General features: G+C 41.8%; 1 protein-coding gene across 4 annotated transcripts in view; it reads left to right on the top strand.

The window, feature by feature from the left end:
• SRFBP1 (serum response factor binding protein 1) overlaps positions 1–22404 on the top strand; it is a 124220-nt gene that overhangs the window by 83313 nt on the left and 18503 nt on the right. For 3 of the 4 annotated variants that reach the window (XM_065599266.1, XM_065599269.1, XM_065599268.1), the window contains one exon: positions 9865–9936. The exons of the other annotated variant lie outside the window; for it this stretch is intronic. In XM_065599266.1, the coding sequence (XP_065455338.1) occupies positions 9865–9936 (72 nt within the window). The remainder of the gene's footprint in view (positions 1–9864; positions 9937–22404) is intronic. 4 annotated transcript variants of the gene reach the window in all.

The following is a 22404-nucleotide window of genomic DNA, read 5'->3' on the forward strand; positions in this document are numbered from 1 at the left end:
GAATGTTATTGATTTGTATTCTTAAGAATCAGAAAAAAATGAAACTGACAAGAAAATTGAAGTTAAACTAAGTGGTAAATTTTTTTCATAATCTAGGCTGAATTAAATTCCAAATGTAAAGTATTCAGCTTTATTTGTCTAAAGGTGTCTGCACTCTTCCCCCTCCCCCCCCCCCCCCCGCCCAACTCCTTGTCAGCAAGTCTCAAAGCCCAGGTCAACTGACTCAGGCTCACACTATGGAACTAAAAATAGCAGTGTAGATGTTCCCACTTAGGTTGGAGCCAGGACTCTGAAACACACCCCTTTCCCAGGCTTCAGAGCCCCGGCTTCAACCTGTGTGGGAACATCTGGACTGTTGTTTTCAGCCTCATAGTCTGAGCACAAGTCAGTTGACCTGGGCTGTGACACCCGTTGTCACGGGTAAATTTGTTGATTGTTTTTGTACCCTTCGTGACACCACAGTATATTGTTTTTTACTTTTTGTCTTAACAGTTGTTTGACTTAAAAAAAAAAAAAAAATTCCATCATTTGACCAGCCATAAGAATCACTACTACAAAACTAGTCTTAGAATTATAATTTTTATCATGTGTTTGATTGTGGTATATATTTTGTGTTTTTTAGCAAGCACAGAAAACCATAGAATTGTAGGAGTGGAAGGGACCATCTAGTCCAGCCCCCTGCACTCATGGTGGGACTAAGTATTATCTAGACCGGGGTGGCCAACCTGTGGCTCCAGAGCCACATGCAGCTCTTCAGAAGTTAATATGCGGCTTCTTGTATAGGCACCTACTCCGGGGATGGAGCTACAGGCACCAACTTTCCAATGTGCCGGGGGGGGGGGTGCTCACTGCTCAACCCCTAGCTCTGCCACAGGCCATGCTCCCACTCCATCCTTTCCGAACCCTTCCCTTGAGCCTGCCATGTCCTTGCTCCACCTCCTCCCCTCCCCCAGAGCCTCCTGCATGCCACGAAACAGTTGATCAAGATATGTGGGGAGGGAGGGGGAGGTGCTGATGTGGGGCTGATGACATATTACTATGTCCAACCTAAACTGCCCTTGCCGCAATTTAAGCCCATTGCTTCTTGTCCTATTGTCAGAGGTTAAGGGGAACATTTTTTCTCCCTCCTCCTTGTAACAACCTTTTATGTACTTGAAAGCTGTTATCCTGGACCTCAGTTTTCTTTTCTTCAAACTAAACAAATCCAATTTTTTCAATCTTCTCTCAGAGGTCATGTTTGCTAGACCTTTAATCATTCTTGTTGCTCTTCTCTGGACTTTCTTCAATTTATCCACATCTGTCCTGAAATGTGGCATGCTGGCTGCCACACAAAATAAGAAGACACAGTCCCTTCCCCAAAATTGTTACTGTCTAAATAGGCAAGTAAAACAATAATGTGCAGGTAACATGTTGCGGTTGATGTTAGCTATACATCTTATCAGTTACATGATATTTTTATTTTAAACCATCCTCCCTTTTCCCAAAAGGCAGATGCCCCAGCCTTTTGCATCTCCAGAAATATGACCATCTCTCAACCTGCCCACCTCAAAGCTAATTAGATATTACCCTTATTGTAGGCCTGACTTGACATGGGTGAGGCTTCATTTCTTAGGTGACTGGATTAGGGAAGTGAATGAATCAGCAGACTAGGAACAGAATGTCTGTACTAGCTAAAATAAGGGGAAACACCCAGGAAACCATTTACAATGGACAAGAAAACAGTAGATAGGCCTGGAACGTAAGATAAAGTAAAGGATAAGTCGTTCATAGTGTGTGCTGTACAGGGATTGGTTTCTACAAAATGACCAAGCCAATCCCCAAATGTCTAGTGTGATGTATAGTAAATACAATGTAATGTTTAAATGTATATCAAGGCAGAGATTTGCTATGTAACTTCGGATGTTGATATGCCCTATGCCCACCCTCTACCCTTAATTCTGATCAATTCATTGTAGCTTTGCTGTATGCCAAATAAAAGAGCCTGAGTGACAAGACTAGAATCAAACTAACAGAGGCGTAGCGAGCGCCCGCCGTACCCTCCGACCGGAGAGGGCCCCGCAAGGAAGGGGGCCCCTAAAAGTGGCAAAAAAAAATGTAAGGTATAACTAGGAAAGTGACATTTATTGACGCTATTGCGCAATCCATGTCAGTTTTACTGACAAAACCGTGAAGTCATTATGATACATCATAATGTATTGGCTACATCAATTGTCTGTTGGTCAGTTTCGAATTTTAGTTGGACCCATTCAAAGAATGTGTATTTGCGTTCATAATGGCGGTCGGCAGATAAATGTTACTAATTTAGTTGTTTAATTTTTTATCGTTTGAAACGATTCATTTCCAACGCAGAAGCTTGCTTTGTGATGTCTAAGAGAACGTATAAGAGCGGAGCTAGTAAACGAAAGGCAGCAAAAGATGCCGAGAAGGAACTTGAGAAAATTCCAAAGTTGTAAACTTATTTTGCGCTGCAATCCAACGTACAGGTACAGGCACATGAAACGGACAGTTCTAGCAGCGACGAATCATATCCAGAAGTGCTTCAAGTGAGGTCGAAGGTGAAGCCAGTTGTTCTACCAAACAAACTGTGACAGATATTCCAGCTGCTGCCGGGAAAGAAGTATCTGAATCTGAACCACTGACTGATGATCCAGGAGATTGGCCGTCTATAATATCGGACAGGCAAGTGTGTGACATTGTTGCACGTGGCCCATCGCAGCAGAATGAAAGTTACGAATTTCCATTTAACAAGGAAAGACAGAGGTTCACAAGTACTCATTTCTATCGAACCATGGCAAATGGCGAGAAAATAAGATGTTCATGGTTAATGTACTGAGTTCAGAAAGATGCCATTTTTTGTTTTTGTTGTAAATTATTTGGCATTGGCGACATACCGCTACGTCGTGGAACATCTGCTTGGAAAGCACTGTCAAAAAGACTTCAGCAGCATGAAACAGGCAAAGGTCATCAAGACTGTATGGTGAAATGGTTTGACCTTTGGTCAGGCATAGTAAACCGTACATCTATTGACCAACTCGAATTGCAGGCTTTTCTGAAAGAAAGATTTCTGGAGAAATGTTGTCAAATGCATGGTTGATGTTGTTATTTTCTTGTCCGAAAGAAACTTGGCATTTCGAGGAAGTAATGAAAAGCTCGGCGATCCTTCGAATGGCAACTTTTTGGGACTGTTTGAATTGCTTACAAAGTATGATACTGTCCTCAGCGAACTTTTACAGAGGATTAAGAAGGCAGAGACACATGTTCAGTACCTCAGTCCACAGATCCAAAACGAGCTGATTCAACTTGTTGCCAGTAACATTCAAGAGGCCAACATAGCGCAGCTTAAAAAAGCAAAATATTATTCAGTTATTTTGGACTGTACTCCCGACGTGTCACATGAAGAACAGATGTCTGTGGTGTTACGCTTTGTTGAACGCAACGGTGAAGATGGTGTCAATATTCGTGAAGCATTTCTTGGTTTTCTTAATGTTCATGATACAACTGGCGAGGGCTTATTGGAAGCGTTTCTTGAAAAGGCAAACAACTTAGGAATAGACATTGCTGACATGAGAGGCCAAGCATATGATAACGGCGCAAATATGAGAGGAAAGAATAAAGGAGTTCAAGCCCGCATGCTAGATATAAATGACCATGCCTTGTATGTACCATGTGGAGCTCACACTTGGAATCTTGTGATCTCAGACGCGGCAAAGTCATCGAAATATGCCATTGACTTTTTTGGTCTGATTTAACAGAATACACGTTATATTTTCTTCTTCACCTTCACGTTGGGATATACTTCAAGAACATATGCCAATATCTGTTAAAGGGTTATCGGACACTCGTTGGGAGTCGAGAATTGATGCTATGAAGCCATTGCATTATCACCTTGAAGAATTGTGCACTGCTTTGTCATCTTTGTGAGAATATGCGCTCGAAAAGAAAGATGGCAATACAGCAACAGAAGCCGGTGCGCTTTTAGACCATGTTACTACGTGGCCTTTTGTTCTGACTGTGTACACGTGGTACGATATACTATTTCACGTCATTAAAACCAGCAAATTAATTCAGTCACTAGATGTGTCAATTGACGTACTGCAGGCAGAAGTCAGTGCTACAAAGAAGTTTTTGGAAGATTATCGAAATACAGGATATATCTCTGTGCTCCCAAATGCACGTGAAATAGCAGAGCATATGGGTATTGAGCAGGTGTTTCCAGAAACCAGGGTGCGACGTAAGAGAATGTTTGATTACGAATGTGCTGATGATTCGAGTCGTCTTTCTGCTGAAGAAAAATTCAAATCGCAGTTCTTTCTTGTTCTCGCTGATCAGGCCATATCTTCTGTTTCGTCACGATTTGATCAACTCGTGGAGTGGTACAAGTTGTTTGGATTTCTGTACAACGCTAACAGCCTGAAGCAGTGTCACAGAGAAAATGAACTGGAGAATCACAGCAAAAATTTTGAAAGAAAAATGGGAGACATTGATGCCAACGAACTCATAATGGAATTGAATCGTTTTATTTATGTCCTCAAGAAAAAAAATTGTTTGCCATGACAAGTCCTCTCTCTAACGTACATGTACAAGAACAGCCTTCAGGAGATGTATCCGAATCTTTGCATTTGCATAGAATTCTTCTGACCACACCAGTTACTGTCACTGGTGCTGAAAGGAGCTTCAGCAGAATGAAACTGATCAAGAATATCCTGCGCTCAACCATGACAGATGACAGGCTTTCTGCGCTTGCAGTTATCTCAATCGAAAACAAGATTGCCAGATCTCTGGACTATGACGCATTGATTAACCAATTTGCGGAGAACAAGGCTCGAAAGAAGTGCTTTGCGTAAATACGGAATACATATACACTGTAGGCCTATGTATACATAATATGAACCCTGTATATTGTATAAAATAAATACCGCATTCCAGTTTTTGCATTGTAAGGGGCCCCGCCTGGACATATGTTCGGAGGGGGCCACGTTCTTTGTTGCTAGGGCCCTGCAAACTAAGTTCTTGGAGAACCAAGCGGAAGAAGTCTTAGGGGAACCCAAACACATTTTAGTACAATTAGCTTAAGATGGTGTTTGATAGTTTCTGTTGTTCCATACCGTCTGACCTCCCACAGAGGGTTAGGGAGTGGATGTTTGTTTGGATAGTGTGAAAGGTCTGCATGGACTCGTCTGACTCTAGTCTCTACTGGCTCCCACACAAATATGGGGTGAGTGGAGGCAGCCTTCTCCACTGGCTCCCTTGGTGTAAGGGCACCTCTGCTGCCCCTAATTTTTGTTGGCTTCTGCTGTCCTTTCCACCCACCCTCTCCGTATATGAAAGGAGGGGGAAGAATGCTCCTTCCTCTGGAATTTATGCTGTTCTTTCCCATGCCCCTATGATAGCTCATTTTATACTGATTTTACTTGCAATTTTTGATAGTTTTACTATAGTCATAAGGATTATACCATTATGAGCACTATGAACACCACGCGCATTGTCCTGGAGTATATGCAGAGCCAGAACATGCCAAAGCAAAATGAGGCGAGGAGGTGATTGCAGCGCGGCGACGAGAGTGATGAGGAAATTGACATGGACATAGACCTCTCACAAAGTACAGGCCCCAGCAATGTGCAAATCATGGTGTTACTTGGGCAGGTTCATGCCGTGGAACGCCGATTCTGGGCCCGGGAAACAAGCACAGACTGGTGGGACCGCATCATGTTGCAGGTGTGGGATGATTCCCAGTGGCTGCGAAACTTTTGCATGCGTAAGGGCACTTTCATGGAACTTGGTGATTTGCTTTCCCCTGCCTTGAAGCGCCAGAATACCAGGATGAGAGCAGCCCTCACAGTGGAGAAGCGAGTGGTGATAGCCCTGTGGAAGCTTGCAACGGCAGACAGCTACCGGTCAGTCGAGAATCAATTTGGAGTGGGAAAATCTACTGTGGGGGCTGCTGTGATCCAAGTAGCCAACGCAATCAGAGAGCTGCTGATATCAAGGGTAGTGACTCTGGGAAACGTGCAGGTCGTAGTGGATGGCTTTCCTGCAATGGGATTCCCAAACTGTGGTGAGGTGATAGACGGAACCCATATCCCTATTTTGTCACCGGAGCACCAAGTCACCGAGTACATAAACCGCAAGGGGTACTTTTCAATGCTGCTGCAAGCCCTGGTGGATCACAAGGGACGTTTCACTAACATAAACGTGGGATGGCCGGGAAAGGTACATGATGCTCGCGTCTTCAGGAACTCTGGTCTGTTTCAAAAGCTGGAGGAAGGGACTTTCTTCCCGGACCAGAAAATAACCGTTGGGGATGTTGAAATGCCTATCGTTATCCTTGGGGATCCAGCCTACCCCTTAATGCCATGGCTCATGAAGCCGTACACAGGCAGCCTGGACAGTAGTCAGGACCTGTTCAACTATAAGCTGAGCAAGTGCTGAATGGTGGTGGAATGTGCATTTGGACGTTTAAAAGCGCGCTGGCACAGTTTACTGACTCGGATAGACCTCAGCGAAGCCAATATTCCAATTGTTATTGCTGCTTGCTGTGCGCGCCACAATATCTGAGAGGGTAAAGGGGAGACATTTATGGCGGGGTGGGAGGTTGAGGCAAATCGCCTGTCCGCTGATTACACGTAGCCAGACACCAGGGCAGTTAGAAGAGTAGAGCAGGGCACGGTGCGCATCAGAGAATCTTTGAAAACGAGTTTTGTGACTACGCTGTGAAACTTCTGTTTGTTTCTCCTTGATGAACCTCCCCCCCTCCTCCTCCCGGTTCACTCTACTTCCCTGTAAACTAACCACCCTCCCCTCCCCCCTTCGAGCACCGCTTGCAGAGGCAATAAAGTCATTACTTCACATTCATGCATTCTTTATTAATTCATCACACAACTAGGGGGATAACTGCCAAGGTAGCCCGGGAGGGGTGGGGGAGGAGGGAAGGAAAAGGACACACTGCAGTTTAAAACTTTAAAACTTTAACCCTTATTGAAGGCCAGCCTTCTGATGCTCGGGCAATCATCTGGGGTGGAGTGTCTGGGTGGCCGGAGGCCCCCCGCACCGCGTTCTTGGGCGTCTGGGTGAGGAGGCTATGGAACGTTTGGAGAAGGACTCTTGGTTACATAGGGGCTGTAGCGGCGGTCTCTGCTCCTGCTGCCTTTCCTGCAGCTCAACCGTACGCTGGAGCATATCAGTTTGATGCTCCAGCAGCCGGAGCATCGATTCTTGCCTTCTGTCAGCAAGCTGACGCCACCTATCCTCTTCAGCCCGCCACTTGCTCTCTTCAGCCCGCGATTCAGCCTGCCACCTCTCCTCTCGTTCATATTGTGCTTTTTTGCACTCTGACATTGACTGCCTCCATGCATTCTGCTGTGCTCTGTCAGCGTGGGAGGACATCTGGAGCTCCGAGAACATATCATCCCGAGTCCGCCGTTTTCTCCTAATCTTCACTAGCCTCTGTGAAGGAGAAACATTTGCAGCTGGTGGAGAAGGGAGAGGTGGTTAAAAAAGACACATTTTAGAGAACAATGGGTACACTCTTTCACGTTAAATTTTGCTGTTCACATTACACAGCACATGTGCTTTCGTTACAAGGTCTCATTTTTCCTCTTATATTGAGGGCCTGCCAGTTTGGTGTGAGAGATCACTCACGCAGTGCCAGGCAATAGATTTCGGCTTGCAGGCAGTCATGGTAAGCCACAGTCTTTTGGCTTTTTTAACATGTGGGAATAGTTTCACACAGTAGCACCCTCATTTCCCATACCAAGCACCCGTTGGGTTGGCCATTTAAAATGGGTTTGCAATGTAAAAGGAGGGGCTGCAGTTTCCGGGTTAACATGCAGCACAAACCCAACTACCCCCCACTTCTCTGGGATGATCACTTCACCCCTCCCCCCTACCGCGTGGCTAACAGCGGGGAACATTTCTGTTCAACCGAGCAGGAACAGGCACCTCTGAATGTCCCCTTAATAAAATCACCCCATTTCAACCAGGTGACCGTGAATGATATCACTCTCCTGAGGATAACAAAGGGAGATAAGGAATGGATGTTGTCTACATGCCAGCAAACACCAGGACCATACGCTGCCATGCTTTGTTATGCAATGATTCCAGACTACGTGCTACTGGCCTGGCGTGGTAAAGTGTCCTACTATGGCGGATGGGATAAGGCAGCCCTCCCCAGAAACCTTTTGCAAAGGCTTTAGGAGTACATGAAGGAGAGCTTTCTGGAGATGTCCCTGGAGGATTTCCGCTCCATCGCCATACACGTTAACAGACTTTTCCAGTAGCTGTACTGGCCGTGATTGCCAGGGCAAATTAATCATTAAACCCACTTGCTTTTAAACCATGTGTAATATTTACAAAGGTACACTCACCAGAGGTCCCTTGTGTGCCCTCAGGGTCTGGAAGCATGCCTTGGGGTTGTTTGGGGGTTACTGGTTCCAGGTCCAGGGTGATAAACATATCCTGGCTGTTGGGGAAACCTTGCTGTGAGCTATCTTCATTGTCTTCATCATCATCTTCCTCGTACCCCGAACCCGCTTCCCTGTTGCATGATTCTCCGTTGATAGAGTCAAAGCACACGTTTGGGGTAGTGGTGGCTGCAACCCCTAGCATGGCATGCAGCTCCGCGTAGAAGCAGCATGTTTGTGGCTCTGCCCCGGACCTTTCATTTGCCTCTCTGGCTTGGTGGTAGGCTTGCCTTAGCTCCTTAATTTTCACGCGGCACTGCTGTGCATCCCTGTTATGGCCGCTGTCCTTCATGGCCTTTGAGACTTTTTCTAATATTTTGCCATTTCGTTTACTGCTACGGAGTTCAGCTAGCACTGATTCATCTCCCCATATGGCGAGCAGATCCCGTACCTCCCGTTCGGTCCATGCTGGAGCTCTTTTGCGATCCTGGGACTCCATCATGGTTACCTGTGCTGATGAGCTCTGTGTGGTCACCTGCGCTCTCCACGCTGGGCAAACAGGAAATGAAATTCAAAAGTTCGCAGGGCTTTTCCTGTCTACCTGGTCAGTGCATCTGAGTTGAGAGTGCTGTCCGGAGCGGTCACAATGAAGCACTGTGGGATAGCTCCCAGAGGCCAATAACGTCGAATTCCGTCCATACTACCCCAAATCCGACCCACAAAGGCCGATTTTAGCGCTAATCCCCTCGTCGGAGATGGAGTAAAGAAACCGTTTTTAAGTTGAAAGAAAGGGCTTCGTCGTGTGGACGTGTCCAGGCTTAATTCGATTTAACGCTGCTAAATTTGACCTAAACTCGTAGTGTAGACCAGGCCTAAGTTTAAAATTTGCTTCTCTAAAGACGCCTGCTGTACAGGATTCTCCCTTCTGGCATGAGAATCCTGCATAGATGATAGCTTCAGAGAAGTGGAATTACAGGTAAGTAATTTTTCCTTTCAACCTTAATTACAGGGCTGTAATCAAATCTATATATTTATGCTGGAAAGATTTCAGAGACTCTGGTAAATGGGCATGTCTAAACCTCCCATGGTCTATTTTAAGTGACAAATTCAGGCAGCTGAGTTTCTAAAAATAAGATCTGATCCTGAAGACTGTACTCACTCAAAACTCCCACTGGCTTTAGTATAACCAGGTACTGTTGTGATGGCTATGATATAAATAGATTAGAAAGAATCTGGTTTTAAATATGTAAGGCAACATTTTGCAAGTAAATTCAGTATAATTTTACCTGTAAGTGTACATAAATACTGGTGTCTATGCCATCTTTGAAGAACTGATCCTATTCTCCTTTAAATTAGTAGGAGTAGTCAAAGTTTACTAAACCTCTCAGATTTACCTTCTTCATGAACATTATTATAAAGTACTGTTATTACACGTCTAAGAAGAGTAAACATTTTTCTTCCACAGGAAATCAAACCGGATCAAGTAACCAAACTTGCTCTTGGAGGAGAGATTAATTTTGAGCAAGTCTGCAAAAAGGTACGACTTTTTTATCTTAGAATGATCATTAGGACACATGCAAGTGTGGGTATATGTATGCATGTGCAAATTGTGTGTATGTGTATTGATTTTTTTTTAATTAAAAGAATATACCGATCCATTAGGGCATGTGTGTATGTATTTTAAAAAGCAATTTAGCAGGAATGGCTTGTTATTAGGGCTGGTAAGGCTAATACCCATCAATAGTAGGCAACCACATCATTGGCCTATATAACATCTATATCAGGGTGTCATGGCCTTCCTAATATATGTGTGACCCACATGACCTACACGTGGACAATGTATGTTTTCATTTTTTTATAAAGTAAATTTCCAACTACTTTGGCTGCAGAGAGAAATGTCCAAATGTGAACAGAGTATAACTGATGTCATGGTGTCTGCAGACAACCTGAAATAATGACTGAGTGGTGAACTCCCTGTCCCCTATTAATCTCATTGGTGTATCACCTCGATAGCCTGATAATTAATTGTCAACATTAACTATTCCATTGTTGATGTTTTTAGCAAATCAAAAGTACATGAGGGTAATAATAGGTCATTCTGTTGGGAAGGAAATTCAGAGGGTGGATGCACGGACAAGATAATGGGAGAAAAATGGAGAAGGACGAGTAACAAAAGGCAGGAATAAGAGAGCCCTAAAAGGGAGCATATTTTCCCGCTGAGTGATACTGAATGGTACAAGAAGGCATTGAATCAATAATAAATACACCTCTACCCCAATATAACGCTGTCCTCGAGAGCCAAAAAATCTTACCATGTTATAGGTGAAACTGCGTTGTATCGAACTTGCTTTATTCCGCAGGAGCACGCAGCCCTGCCCTCCCGGAGCACTGCTTTACCACATTATATCTGAATTGGTGTTATATCGGGGTAGAGGCGTAGGTAAAATTTTGTTATATATATTTATTTTTATGAAGTTTTATATTGCATGTTCTTCTTTTGATCTCTGACATCAGTGGACTCTCCACTGAGGATCGTGTGGAGTATGAAGTCTGGAGTTTATATCTGAGGCTAACATGGAATTCAGCCATCTATGAATGGGCTTGACATCCCTGGGCTACTGTACTGCATGCAGGGTGTAGAGGAGTCTGAAGCAGCTGAAGTTTCTCAAGCCCCAGGAGCAGTGGGGGGCAAAGAGGACAATTTCCCAGGGACCTGGGTGATTTAAAAAGGCCTGGGGCCCGCTGCCGGCAGCGCAGCAGAGCTAAGGTAGGCTTCCTGCCCACCCTCACTCTGCGCTGCTCCCGGAAGTGGCTGGAACGGCCCTATGGCCCCTGGGGGGAAGAGGGGGGTCTCCACGCTGCCCCGCCCCAGCACTGACTCCACAGCTCCCATTGGCAGGGAACTGTGGCCAATGGGAGATGCGGGGGTGGTGCCTGCGGCCAGCGGCGCGCGGAGACCCGCTTGTCCCCCACCTCGGAGCTGTTGCCAGAGGGGTGTGCCAGTCTCTTTCGGAAGCCGCCCAAGGTAAGTGCCGAACCCCTGCCCCCCTCCTGTACCCCTGCCCCAGCCTAGAGCCCACACCCAAACTCCCTCCCAGAGCCCACACTCCCTCCCGCACCCCAACTCCCTGCCCCAGCCTGGTGAAAGTGAGTGATGGTAGAGCAGAGCGAGCAACAGAGGGTAGGGGGACGGAGTGAGCAGCGGGTGGGGCCTCAGAGAAGGGGTGAGACCAGGGGTGTGGCCTCAGGGAAGGGATGGGACAGGGGTGGTGCAAGGGTCTTTGGGTTTGTGCAGTTAGACAGTTGGCAACCTTACTGGGCAGGCATATGGAAGCCCTGGTCATGTTGGAAAAGCGTGCGCAGCAGTACAGCCCAAACGTCAGGCAGACCTCATCCGCACGGGCATGGCTTGTGCATGCGTGGGGGCCCATTGACTGTTCTGCCCTGGGTCCCAGATTTGCTGTCGGTGGGCCTGCCCAGGAGTCTGTGCAGCACATGCAGAGGGGATTCCAAACTTCCACGGGGAAAAATCAGATTAATCTTCAATTCAAAGAGCAGAATAGCAGCATCCTCCGTAGGAGGGACTGAGCGGGTCTAGAGCGGCACTCCAGTAGGCATTCCTCTCTGTTGTCTTCTCTACCATTCCTTCATGCTAGGGCTGGAAAAGAGGGTAAATGAAAGATTGGGAGATTGCTGGTAGGGAGTGGGTTGGAAGTACCTGTGATGGGTATGGAGTTTCCGGGCATGGAGTTTCCAGGCAGTAGGAGAGCTGGAGGAAGGTTGGTTGCTGGTATGAAGGGAATATGGAACTAAGATAGGAGTGTTTTCTGGTGTGCAGGGTCTCTGGAGATGGGAAGGGAGCTAAAACAGGGAGAGTTCGCATCTTGGAAAAATTCTTGAGTTGAAACAGTGAAGCATTTTGATGCCAATTTCTGTGGCTTAATAGCATTGTCAAGAGTCCAACAGCAACCAGTTTCTCGTTCTGTGATGAAATTCTTGAAAAATACGAAAGCCCAGAAATGAAGCAGCTGGCATTAGCTTGGAGCAATTCACTGTCATGGTTAGGATTTTATTACCCAAAAAGAATGGGGAAGTAAAGCTTTTAATCTGACCAGTCAGATTTTCTCTCTTGTCTATTCCTTATTTTTCTCCAATTATGAACCTGAAGCAATCAAGCAAGGAAAGTTTTATGTGCCATGAAATTCCAGGGGCCTTAACTATAGCTATTTTCCCCAATGACATGGCTGAATTGCGTGTTTTTGTATTTACATAAAGTAAGCTTTCTTTTTATCATTTAAAACAGACATGTTTATGAAGCTACCTATTTAAAATTATTCTAGGGATTTTTATCATAAGCCTCATCTGCTATTACGCTGCTGTGTTCTGTTTTGCAACTACTACATGAAAGTCTTTATTTTAAACTTGCTCCTTTATAATGAATGCAGTTTCTTTGCTCACAAGAAAAAGTAAACTGGGGTTCACCAGTATGTTTTATTAGAATTAAACTCTGCAGTTCCTTCTCTATACTATTTTCCCCTTATTTTTTAGGTTTTCCTTTATTTGTGATTTTCTTCCTCTTTTAATCCCTAATAATGTTCTATAGGTCAGCTAAAGCACATAATGTATTGTTTACCTTTTCATTAACTTGAATATCAAAATATCTGAAACAAAACATCCCGTAGTTTACCTTTTCAGAATAGTTTTTGTTTCCATAAAAAGCAATCTTTTTTTTTTTTAATTCATAGTGGAATGATGAATATTAGTTTTGCATAGTCATTTGTTGCTAATTCCTTCAACCTACTGAGATTTCATGATCTAATACTAGCTTTTTTTTTGACAGGCATAAATTTCTATTTGGAAACAGTTTCTGTATATTTCAAGTATTGACAGAAAAAGAAATTGCATACCATAGGTGTATAGCAAGTCAAAAATATTATAGTTCTATGATTTAGCTGTTTTGAGATTAGTCAACATATTTTTATACCGGGTAGTCACTACTATGGCAGATAAGAATATTTGATTTACAGTAGATAAAAATTATTATTTATCTGTATTGTGATAGCACCTAGAGTCTCTGGGCCCCTTGTGCTAGACCCTGTACAAACCCAGAGCAAAGAGACTGACCCTGCAGAGTTTACATTATATTAATATTGTAAGAACAGCCAGTGGATACTTCATGTTTGTGGGTAAATCTACACTGAAAAATTTCGTACCCGTTTTTTCAGTAGTGGTGCAGCTGCAGCAGTGCTACCAACAGAATAACCTCTAGTATAGACCACAGGTTAGGTGACAGTGATGAAAATGTCTCCATGAGGCTAGAATAGTAGAACTTATACTTTTGGTTGCTCTCATGCAGCTGTGCCAGTACTAAAAAATGGGACATAAATTTTCTAGCATTGACTTTGTCTTTTAGGTGCTGATTATGTGCTGCCAAAAACCTATATCTGTCAGCCAAAGAGAGATTTCAGGCACACATCAGTGTTTTGAATGTATACTGCCTTTAAAGAAGAATGTTTAAGTTTAAAAAAACCTTCAGTGGCCAGGTTGCATTTTGCAAACAAAGCACGTAAACTAACTTTACTAATGATGCCTTAACAAAATCAACTTCATGTTTCCTTATCAAACCATAACAAACAGTTCTATTTTATCAGTGACTATAAAAACTAGAATACCTCAGTCTTAATCAAATCATTCTTATGCTGCTTTATGGTCTTCCTTACTGTCCTATATTGTACACACACAGCATTTTACAAATTCATGATGAAAAAGAGAGTCTTCTGAAGGCAGTTGTTTCGCAATCCTCATTAAGGATGGTAGCGGCAGCAGGCATCTCCAAGGCAGGGCGAATCTGAATGTCTTTTAAGAAGCACAACATTAACTGCATTTCCTAGTTTTCTGAAATTTGAGGGGTTTGCTTTTTTTTAACCTTCCTAAATACATGTCTGTATCCGTAACTTCATTTTAACAAAGTATTTTGTGATGGAAAATGTATATAACAAAAACAATGCTCTTTCTGTCAGAGTGTAATTCTCTGTGTGGGTGAGAGATGCGTGTGTGTGTGTGTGTGTGTATGTTAGAAAAGTCACAAAGGGCCTGATCCAAAGCCTGTTGAAGACCGTGGAAGTCTTTCCATTGACTTCAAAGGGCTTTAGAACAGGCACAGAATCACTGCAGTTTTCATTTTGTTCCCAAATAAAGTCGGTTCACTACAGAAAACATTCCTGCAATGATAGATTCCTATTAGTGATATAAAACTTCTGGTTTTATTGTTAGTGCCTTTTAATAGCAGCATAACCAGATAATTACTTGTGGATTTTTAACGTTCTTTGCTTATGAAAAAGTTCTGTTCACAGTCCATAAACCATAGAAAAATAATGACTGTATGCAGTCCTCTCTCTCTATTGGTTTAATATTATTAATGTGCTGTTCAATCTATTTAGTCTTTTGTATTTTGTATAATATGCTTGTCATTGATGTCTTGCACTTAAGTGTTTCTGTGTTTAATTATAGGCAGAGCATTCTCACCCAAAATTTGCCATTTAAAAATAATCTGGCTCAGTCATTGCAATTTTGTCAATAAATATATAGTGGTAGTTTGGCAAAAGGAATTTTGCAGTTATTCCAATTCCAAGAAATTTGAAACAAAAAGCAGCTGCTGTTTTTGTGGGACCCATCAAAAATTTGTATTCTGCTTTTTATGCTTTATGTATTCTGCTTTTCAATTGTGGCCTCATATGTAAATGTAAAACTCTAGATGAAATAATGGAAATTCTACAAGGACATCCAGTGCAGAATTTGATTCAAAATATGTTTCTGAAATGAAGCTCAACCTTTAATACTCATCCTCCTGTGCTTTAATAGTGTGTGTATATTTGTAACAGCTACTAGAAATTCTGTCACCAACATATTTAATGTAGCAGGGAGTATTTCCAGTTATCCAAATTTCCCCAGAAGCAGTAGTGATTATTCTATTTCTTTTTGCTCCAAAGATGAATATGCTGCCTTCTGCATCAATCCCCTTTCTTTACCATCTTGGGATATATAAAGCCGTGTCCCGGCTCTCAGCTCGCTGCCTTTTATGGCAGCATATTTATGCTGAAAGTACTGAAAGGGAAATAATACTTTCATGGAAGTGCTTTTCTTTCCCTATTATATCAGATGTGTTATTCAGGGTGCAATAAGGAACTGTCAGGATCCCTTTAATGGAAATCTATTCAGTGATAATGTGTGCCTCAGCTTTACATTATATCTACATACTCAAAATCCTTGTGGAACAATGTGCATTACTTCACTAAATAAAATGGTTTCTTTTAGTACAGACCCAAAATAACTGAAGATATACAGGAATCACCACGATAGGGTTGGGGTTTTTGTTCGTTTATTAAAATCTGCTTGAAATGGAAGTGACTCTGGGTCTATGAAACCACAGTTCCCTGAGAATTTTCCATGGCAAACGTGAAATGTTAACTTCAAACAAGGATGGCTGTGGCTTTCATAAGACCATTGAAGATGTGAAAAATGTTGCACTAAGGTGTAAAAACTGTCTGTCTGTGACCAACTCATCGTGACCAACTCATTGCCTTCAAAACTGGATAATTTAAACTGAACTGAGAGATACTTAATGCCTATCTACACAATTATTTTTACTGCTTTAACTATATCCATTTAGAAACTGATCGTTAAAGTGGTACAATCATTTGGGAGCTGTATTGGTATAAAGATGCTTTATATCTGTAGAGTTTATTCCCCATAATTTACAGGAATAAGCTATATAGATAGTATGCACAAAAACTATATTAAAAGAACATCAAGGTTGGTGTAAAATCAAGCCATCAAACGTTAGGAAATGCCAGAAGTAAGGTTGTCCTTGTTTGGCCCACTTATGCATGTGCATTATGGTAGTCTTTAATTACATACTTTTTTTTCCCCACATGACTGATTAATCCCCAGAGTAGGTCCGCCCTGTTCACTGAATGAGGCAGGAGTCCATTGGAAAAAAATGAGATCGTGTAATTTGGCCCCCTATGCATATGTATGCATAGGGGGCCAAATTAAGGTTCCACAGTCAATTGAGGTGGATTGATTTTAAATCAAAGCTTTTTAAAGCAATGAGGAGGAAATCTTGATTTAAATAATTTATTTTAATCATGTTTTTTGTTTATACTTTTTAGTTATTTTTTGGAAAGAGAGGTTGATTTTCTTCAGTACATACCCCTTAAAACATGTTAATTTGCAACTAAATATAGCCTTTACACTAAATCTGATGCTTCTTTTTGCTAACTAGGCAGCTACAGTATATCTATATACATTTATTTGAACTATTCAATAGGTTAACCTCCATTTATTCATATTCTTAATTTTTACATTTTTATAGTTAGAAAATGGTCAGTGATGCAGTTCTTATTTAGTAGATGTTTAATTTTTTTACTTGTTATTTGTGTCAAGCTGTATTTAGATGGAAAATCAATTTTAAAAGCCCCAAAACAGCATTTTATTTTTTTATTGAATAAAACTACCTTAAATGTGTGAGATACATATGGGGAGGAAATCAAAACTTTTATCAAAACATTTTTTGCATTTAACATGTCCTTTAAGATTTTAGAACTAGTAGATCTCATGCTCTCAAATCTAGTTTTTAATTATTAAGTTGGAAGAAGATAACAAATTCCATTATTTTTCACCTTCCAATTGTTTTCTTAACTTTGAATGAACTGGTCATTGAACTGAACTAGTTGAGTAAACAAAAATGAGAGAAATATTCTCTCTACACCTCCAGGAGAGGATGCTGCTGTCAAAATCTGGTTTAGCCCCAGCAAACTCTGGTTCCAGCAAACTCCATCTGCTTAGCAAATGACTTCAATCAATTCAGTGGGGGATTTCCACTAGACTTTATTTAAAATTTGGCAGCAAAAATGTACTGCTTAAATATTTTTTTGTATTTAATTTAAACTATTTTAATAGATTATAGTTTTTACATAGATTGTGGATTTAATATTTAATTTTAAATAGGTTTATTTTTTAAAAATCCATATTTGCTTTAAATTTGTAAAAGTCTGATTTTTTTTTTTTTATTTTTATTTTTTAAATAACCAATTTTTATTCACCATTCAGGAAACTTTTTTCTGGCATTTCCTAACTTGAGGGCTTGGCATTGTAACCTTCATCCTTTAATTTATTTTTGTGTGTGTAATTCCGTATTTTTAAAATATTAAACTGAAAAAAGCAGAAAATCCATAATTTGGCATCATATTTGGCATAATTTGGCACTGCTCATGACCCATGAGTCATCCGCAGTTTTGGAACTTTTAGATCTACGCAGACCTCTGCCACTTGAGCTAACAAAGTAACCAATAATAGTCATGTACCAACACTAGAGAAGCATCAGTGGGTTTCACAGATATTTGCTGGCAGCAGAGGAACTGAGATTAATGAATCTTGGATTCCATTCCTGGTTTTGGAGGGATTTGTGGTCTAGTAGGCACAGACACTTCTCTGCCCCCAAGCTTGATCCCTTCTGCCTCATACCTTCAAACCTATCCCTGCCCTTCCCCTCTCCCCCACGCCTTGCCCCCAGTCCCAGCCTCCACTCCCCAGGCTTCTAGTCCTAATTCCAGTCTCTTTGCCCAGCAAGTGCTAGTCTCTCATTTCCAGACTCTACCTTTCCAGTTCCCGATGTAATCTGTCTTTTTCTCCAATCCTGGCTTCCAGATTCCATTCCACTCCCCACCCCCTCACAATTCTCAAGCTCAGTCCCAATCTTTTTGCCCAGCCAGTGGAAGTTCTCATACTGCACCCTGGGTCCTCTCAAATCGCCTCCCCCTACTTCACTAATTCTCGGTCCCAGTCTCTTTGCCCAACGTGCCCCAGCTCCTCATCCAATCTTAATCTACCCGCTCTCCCCACCTACTGGCTCCCAGTTCACCAACCCTCCACTCCCTTCCCCTCCAAAAAAGAAAAACCCTTACAGACCCGGTCTCCCTGCCCAAGATATAGTTAACAGAAAATTGCAATAAACACTTACGTTCCTATGTTTCCCAGAGTGCTCTGAATGAGAGAAATACACAGAAATGATGGGTAAAGGGCAGTTACGCATTGTACTATGTTTCCTCCTTGTTTCTCCGTGCTAAATTCTTTTGTTTCCTCTGTGATGGGAAAATGTCATGGACAGTTCTGGAAAAGGATAGAGGAAATCCTGCACTTGCATGTTTAGAGGCTGGGAGCTGATTTCATCCCTGTATGGGAGGGCTGGGTCTCAGATTTGTATATGTGATGTACTCATAAGGGAATGTAATTGTTTTTTTAAGTTGACCCACAAAGAGGGGAAAATAAGTTTGGGCCTTTGGGGGTGGGGAAGGAGCCTTACAAGCCACCCCTGTAGATAACAGAAAGGTGCAAAAAAAAAAATCTGCGTGTTTTTACATGGGAACTTCATTTTTTGTCAGTTCCGCTTTTCCACCCCTCCCCTCCAAAAAAAAAAAAAAAAAAAATACAGACAGCTGGAGGGTTGTAGAGTTATGATGTCATAGATATTAAGCAAATTAAATCTGTCTGAGGAGGAAAGTGGGTTTTGTTTAGTTTTATTGAAAACTTTTTTTTGTTAAGACCTGTTTAATGCAAATGTTCTGTAAACAAAGAAAATGAGTAATCTGTCAAAGATTCATCTCCCTTACATTTACGAATGGAGAATTCTCACTATACATGTCTGCATTTGAATTTGACTGAGTCATACTACAGTAATTACTGTGGTGACTGTAAATTGACCTAACCTATGTCAATTTAAGATGTAGTGTAGACATGCCCTAAGCTATGCAAGTGTGGAGACACCCTTGTATTGTGCAGCAGTGTGACTGTTTCCTTTAAAAATAGTAGGGATTAGGGGTCAGTCTATTCTTATCCCCAGGTGTATCTGTTTAAGGTTCCTGGGACTTTTTGGAGTGGACAAAGGCCTAGGGAAGAGCAGAGGTAGGTATTAGGATAGAGGAAGATGGTGCTGGGTGAATAGATAGTGCTGGGGGTTGAGGGATTTGTGGGAGAGAATCCCAGGTCACTGTTTCTTTGAGGGCCTGGAACCAAAGAGATTGTAGGGCAGGGTGGGGCAAGGCTCCCTGCCAACTGGGACAAGCCCTGGGAAGGTTGGAAGCATCTATGCTGCCTCCTCCTTCATAACAGGAGAGAGATCAGCAGTGGAAGGACTGCTGCCCTTTTCCAGCCTGCGGGGGAAAGGACTGAGCTACGAAGCGGGACAGCTGGGAGAAGCTGGTTTAAGGCTGCAGCAGGCCTGAATATTAGCACAGCCCTAGAACGATGGCTGTGGGGCTCCTGTGCCTAGAAGAGGAAACCTGCTGTTATCCAGGAGGAGGGCAGGCACAATTCCTGAATGAAGGAGGAGAACAGTTGGTCCTGAAGGGGCTACAACAGTCTATATTTGGGAAAGTCTAAATAAGACCCCACAAGGGGGCATATTATTATAAGTATTTTGGCCTGAATATAAATTATTATGAAGAACTAAGATGGAACTCAGGACATGGTGTCCGTAGGGCCACCTCAAACCATGAGGGGGTGCTCTGGGACTGCACCCATCCACATAACTGCATTTACACTAGAGGGCTGTGACAATTTAACTATTTTGGTTTAAAAAAAAAAAACTGCCTGTAAACCGAGTCTAAGGAATAATACCTCAGTAGCCAGAAGACACCTAAAAGATCTTCTCCCAGTATGATACAGAATCACTGATGTACCAAATGCTGAAATACCTCCAGTAGGATTTTTGAGTGCAGGGTTTAAATTCATCTCCAAGTCTTCTATGGTATGTATGGAAACCTTGATTTTGCTTGAGCAGTTGTGGCATGTGTTACTCATTACTAAATGCATATATTGCCTATTGAACATAATGCTGGAAAATCTGCTTTTCAGTGCCAAGAAGTTGTTAATCTACATGTTTATCTCAAATGCTTTATAGTTTTTCAGTGAACTGAATTTCCATTTCCATGGTACGTCTTTCAGAAAAATGGCTAAACACATACGATGAAAATCTGTTTTCAATTGTGGGCAGACTTTATGAGTGTAGTATGCCAAGAAATCTTTTTGTTTTCAATAGCACATCCAACTTTTAAAATGACACACTTATTGTAACAGTACCAGATACCCACTAGGTCATTTATCCCTGTGTGTCCTCACTAGCCCTCACCACCTTTGTAGCATGGCCCAAGAGATTAACATACCTCTTTCCCCTTGAGTCTAACTGCAGAAGCACTGATGTTTTTTTCACCATGTCACAAGTCTGTGTGGGTATCCCTGATGAGTTATCTTTTGGGGTTTGTGTTTGTGCCTTGGAGCCACATAATTGCCTAATAATACTTTGAAGGTTAAATCCCCAGGAGTCTGTGTTCATCATTCCATCAGCAACCTAAATTTGTAATAAGACTTTAGCTATGAGGATTTTAATTCCAGAACTTTTCAACTAATGGTTTGATCAAGCAGCCACTTTTCTTGGGCCATCACATAGTTTCATTAGTATAGAGATAAACCCTGTACGCCACCATCCTCAGAACTGTCCTTATTTATTTCTACCATCTACTTCCACTGAGAGAGTATGGTCAGTGGTAAACTGCAGAGAAGTCAAGATGCATTTGAGTTATTGCTAACTTGTAGAAGTTTTTTCAGAACTCTGTCTCCAAATTGGCTTACAACACGTAAGTTGAGGGGCATAGTTTGTTCTACCCTCAGCATGTGTTCTCTTTCACATTACCACCCATTTTTAATGGAGAACAGTGAGAACAATACTAGTTTCAGACTTTTCTTTTGGAGCTTGTTGAGGTTGGCCAGTTCCCATCATGTTTAGACATCCAACTCCCTGTTGGAAGCAACTTCCTGCTCTAGTTCTCTCTAACCTGGCTTTTCTCCATTTTCACTTTTTAGTGCTATATGATCAGCTACTGGTATATTGAGAGGCCAGTTTCACATTTTGCTCTCCAGAAAAGGTGAAGCAATCAGTGTGATGCTTTCAGATCAGCTGTGAAATGGTTAAGAAATTATTTTTATATATATGTTTAAAGTATGGCTCAAGATTTCATTCCAATTTTGTAACAGATCTTTTTAGTAAGATTTTTCTACATATTCTATACAGCTTCTTAGTCACTTACAAATAATGTACAATCTTTTGCTCAGCCCTCTTATTTGACCATGTTTGTTGCTGCAGCACAATCACTGTTAATTATCTCCTTATTTTTATGGGGATTGCCTGGTTTTTAAGTACTAGCATCTCTTTTGCTCCCCTGTTTTTTGCCAAGTTTTGTTGTTCAGCACAGTAAAAACCAAATAGTAAAAATATTTAGCAATGGCATAGTTTTTTAACTTTTCAAAGAATTGTACAAATATGTAATCCTGATGAATAAATACCACTTCTGTTGTCTTCTTCTATATGAATTCTTACAGTATTTAATAGACTAATACTTTTTCTAATATGTTACTAAATTTAAGATTGGCAACAAAACCTAAAGTGATTAGAAAGTTGGAAATTCTTAAGGCAAAACCTGAATAATCCAAATTACTTTCAGTATTTTTTTTTCATAAACAACTTTTGGACAAATGTACCTGGTATCCCTTTTGATAGGAACTTAGCAATGCTTTTTGTAAATGCACTGTTTTCAACACTGAAGAAATTTCTAAAGTCAAATATGAAGAGTATAATACCCACCTACTTTCTAGTGGGAAATTTTTCCACATGAAAAACAACATAAAATACCAATCAACATGACTGCTGTGTCAATTTAGGCCTGGAAGGATAAACTCTATGCATGGGTAGGTAACTCAGATCATGTGCGTGCCCTGTCCTAGAACTTTTTGTGTGGTTTCCCATTATAATACCAGTTGTAGTGTTGATACTATGGACAAAAAGAAGAAGTTAAGAATAATAATGGCTTGTAGATCGCCACAGAATGTGCACTTGGGAGATCTGATTATTATTCCAAGCTCTGCTATAGATCATTATAGTGTCACTAGACAG

Source organism: Chrysemys picta, chromosome 6, assembly GCF_011386835.1.
Source record: "Chrysemys picta bellii isolate R12L10 chromosome 6, ASM1138683v2, whole genome shotgun sequence".
NCBI classification, from domain to species: domain Eukaryota; kingdom Metazoa; phylum Chordata; order Testudines; family Emydidae; genus Chrysemys; species Chrysemys picta.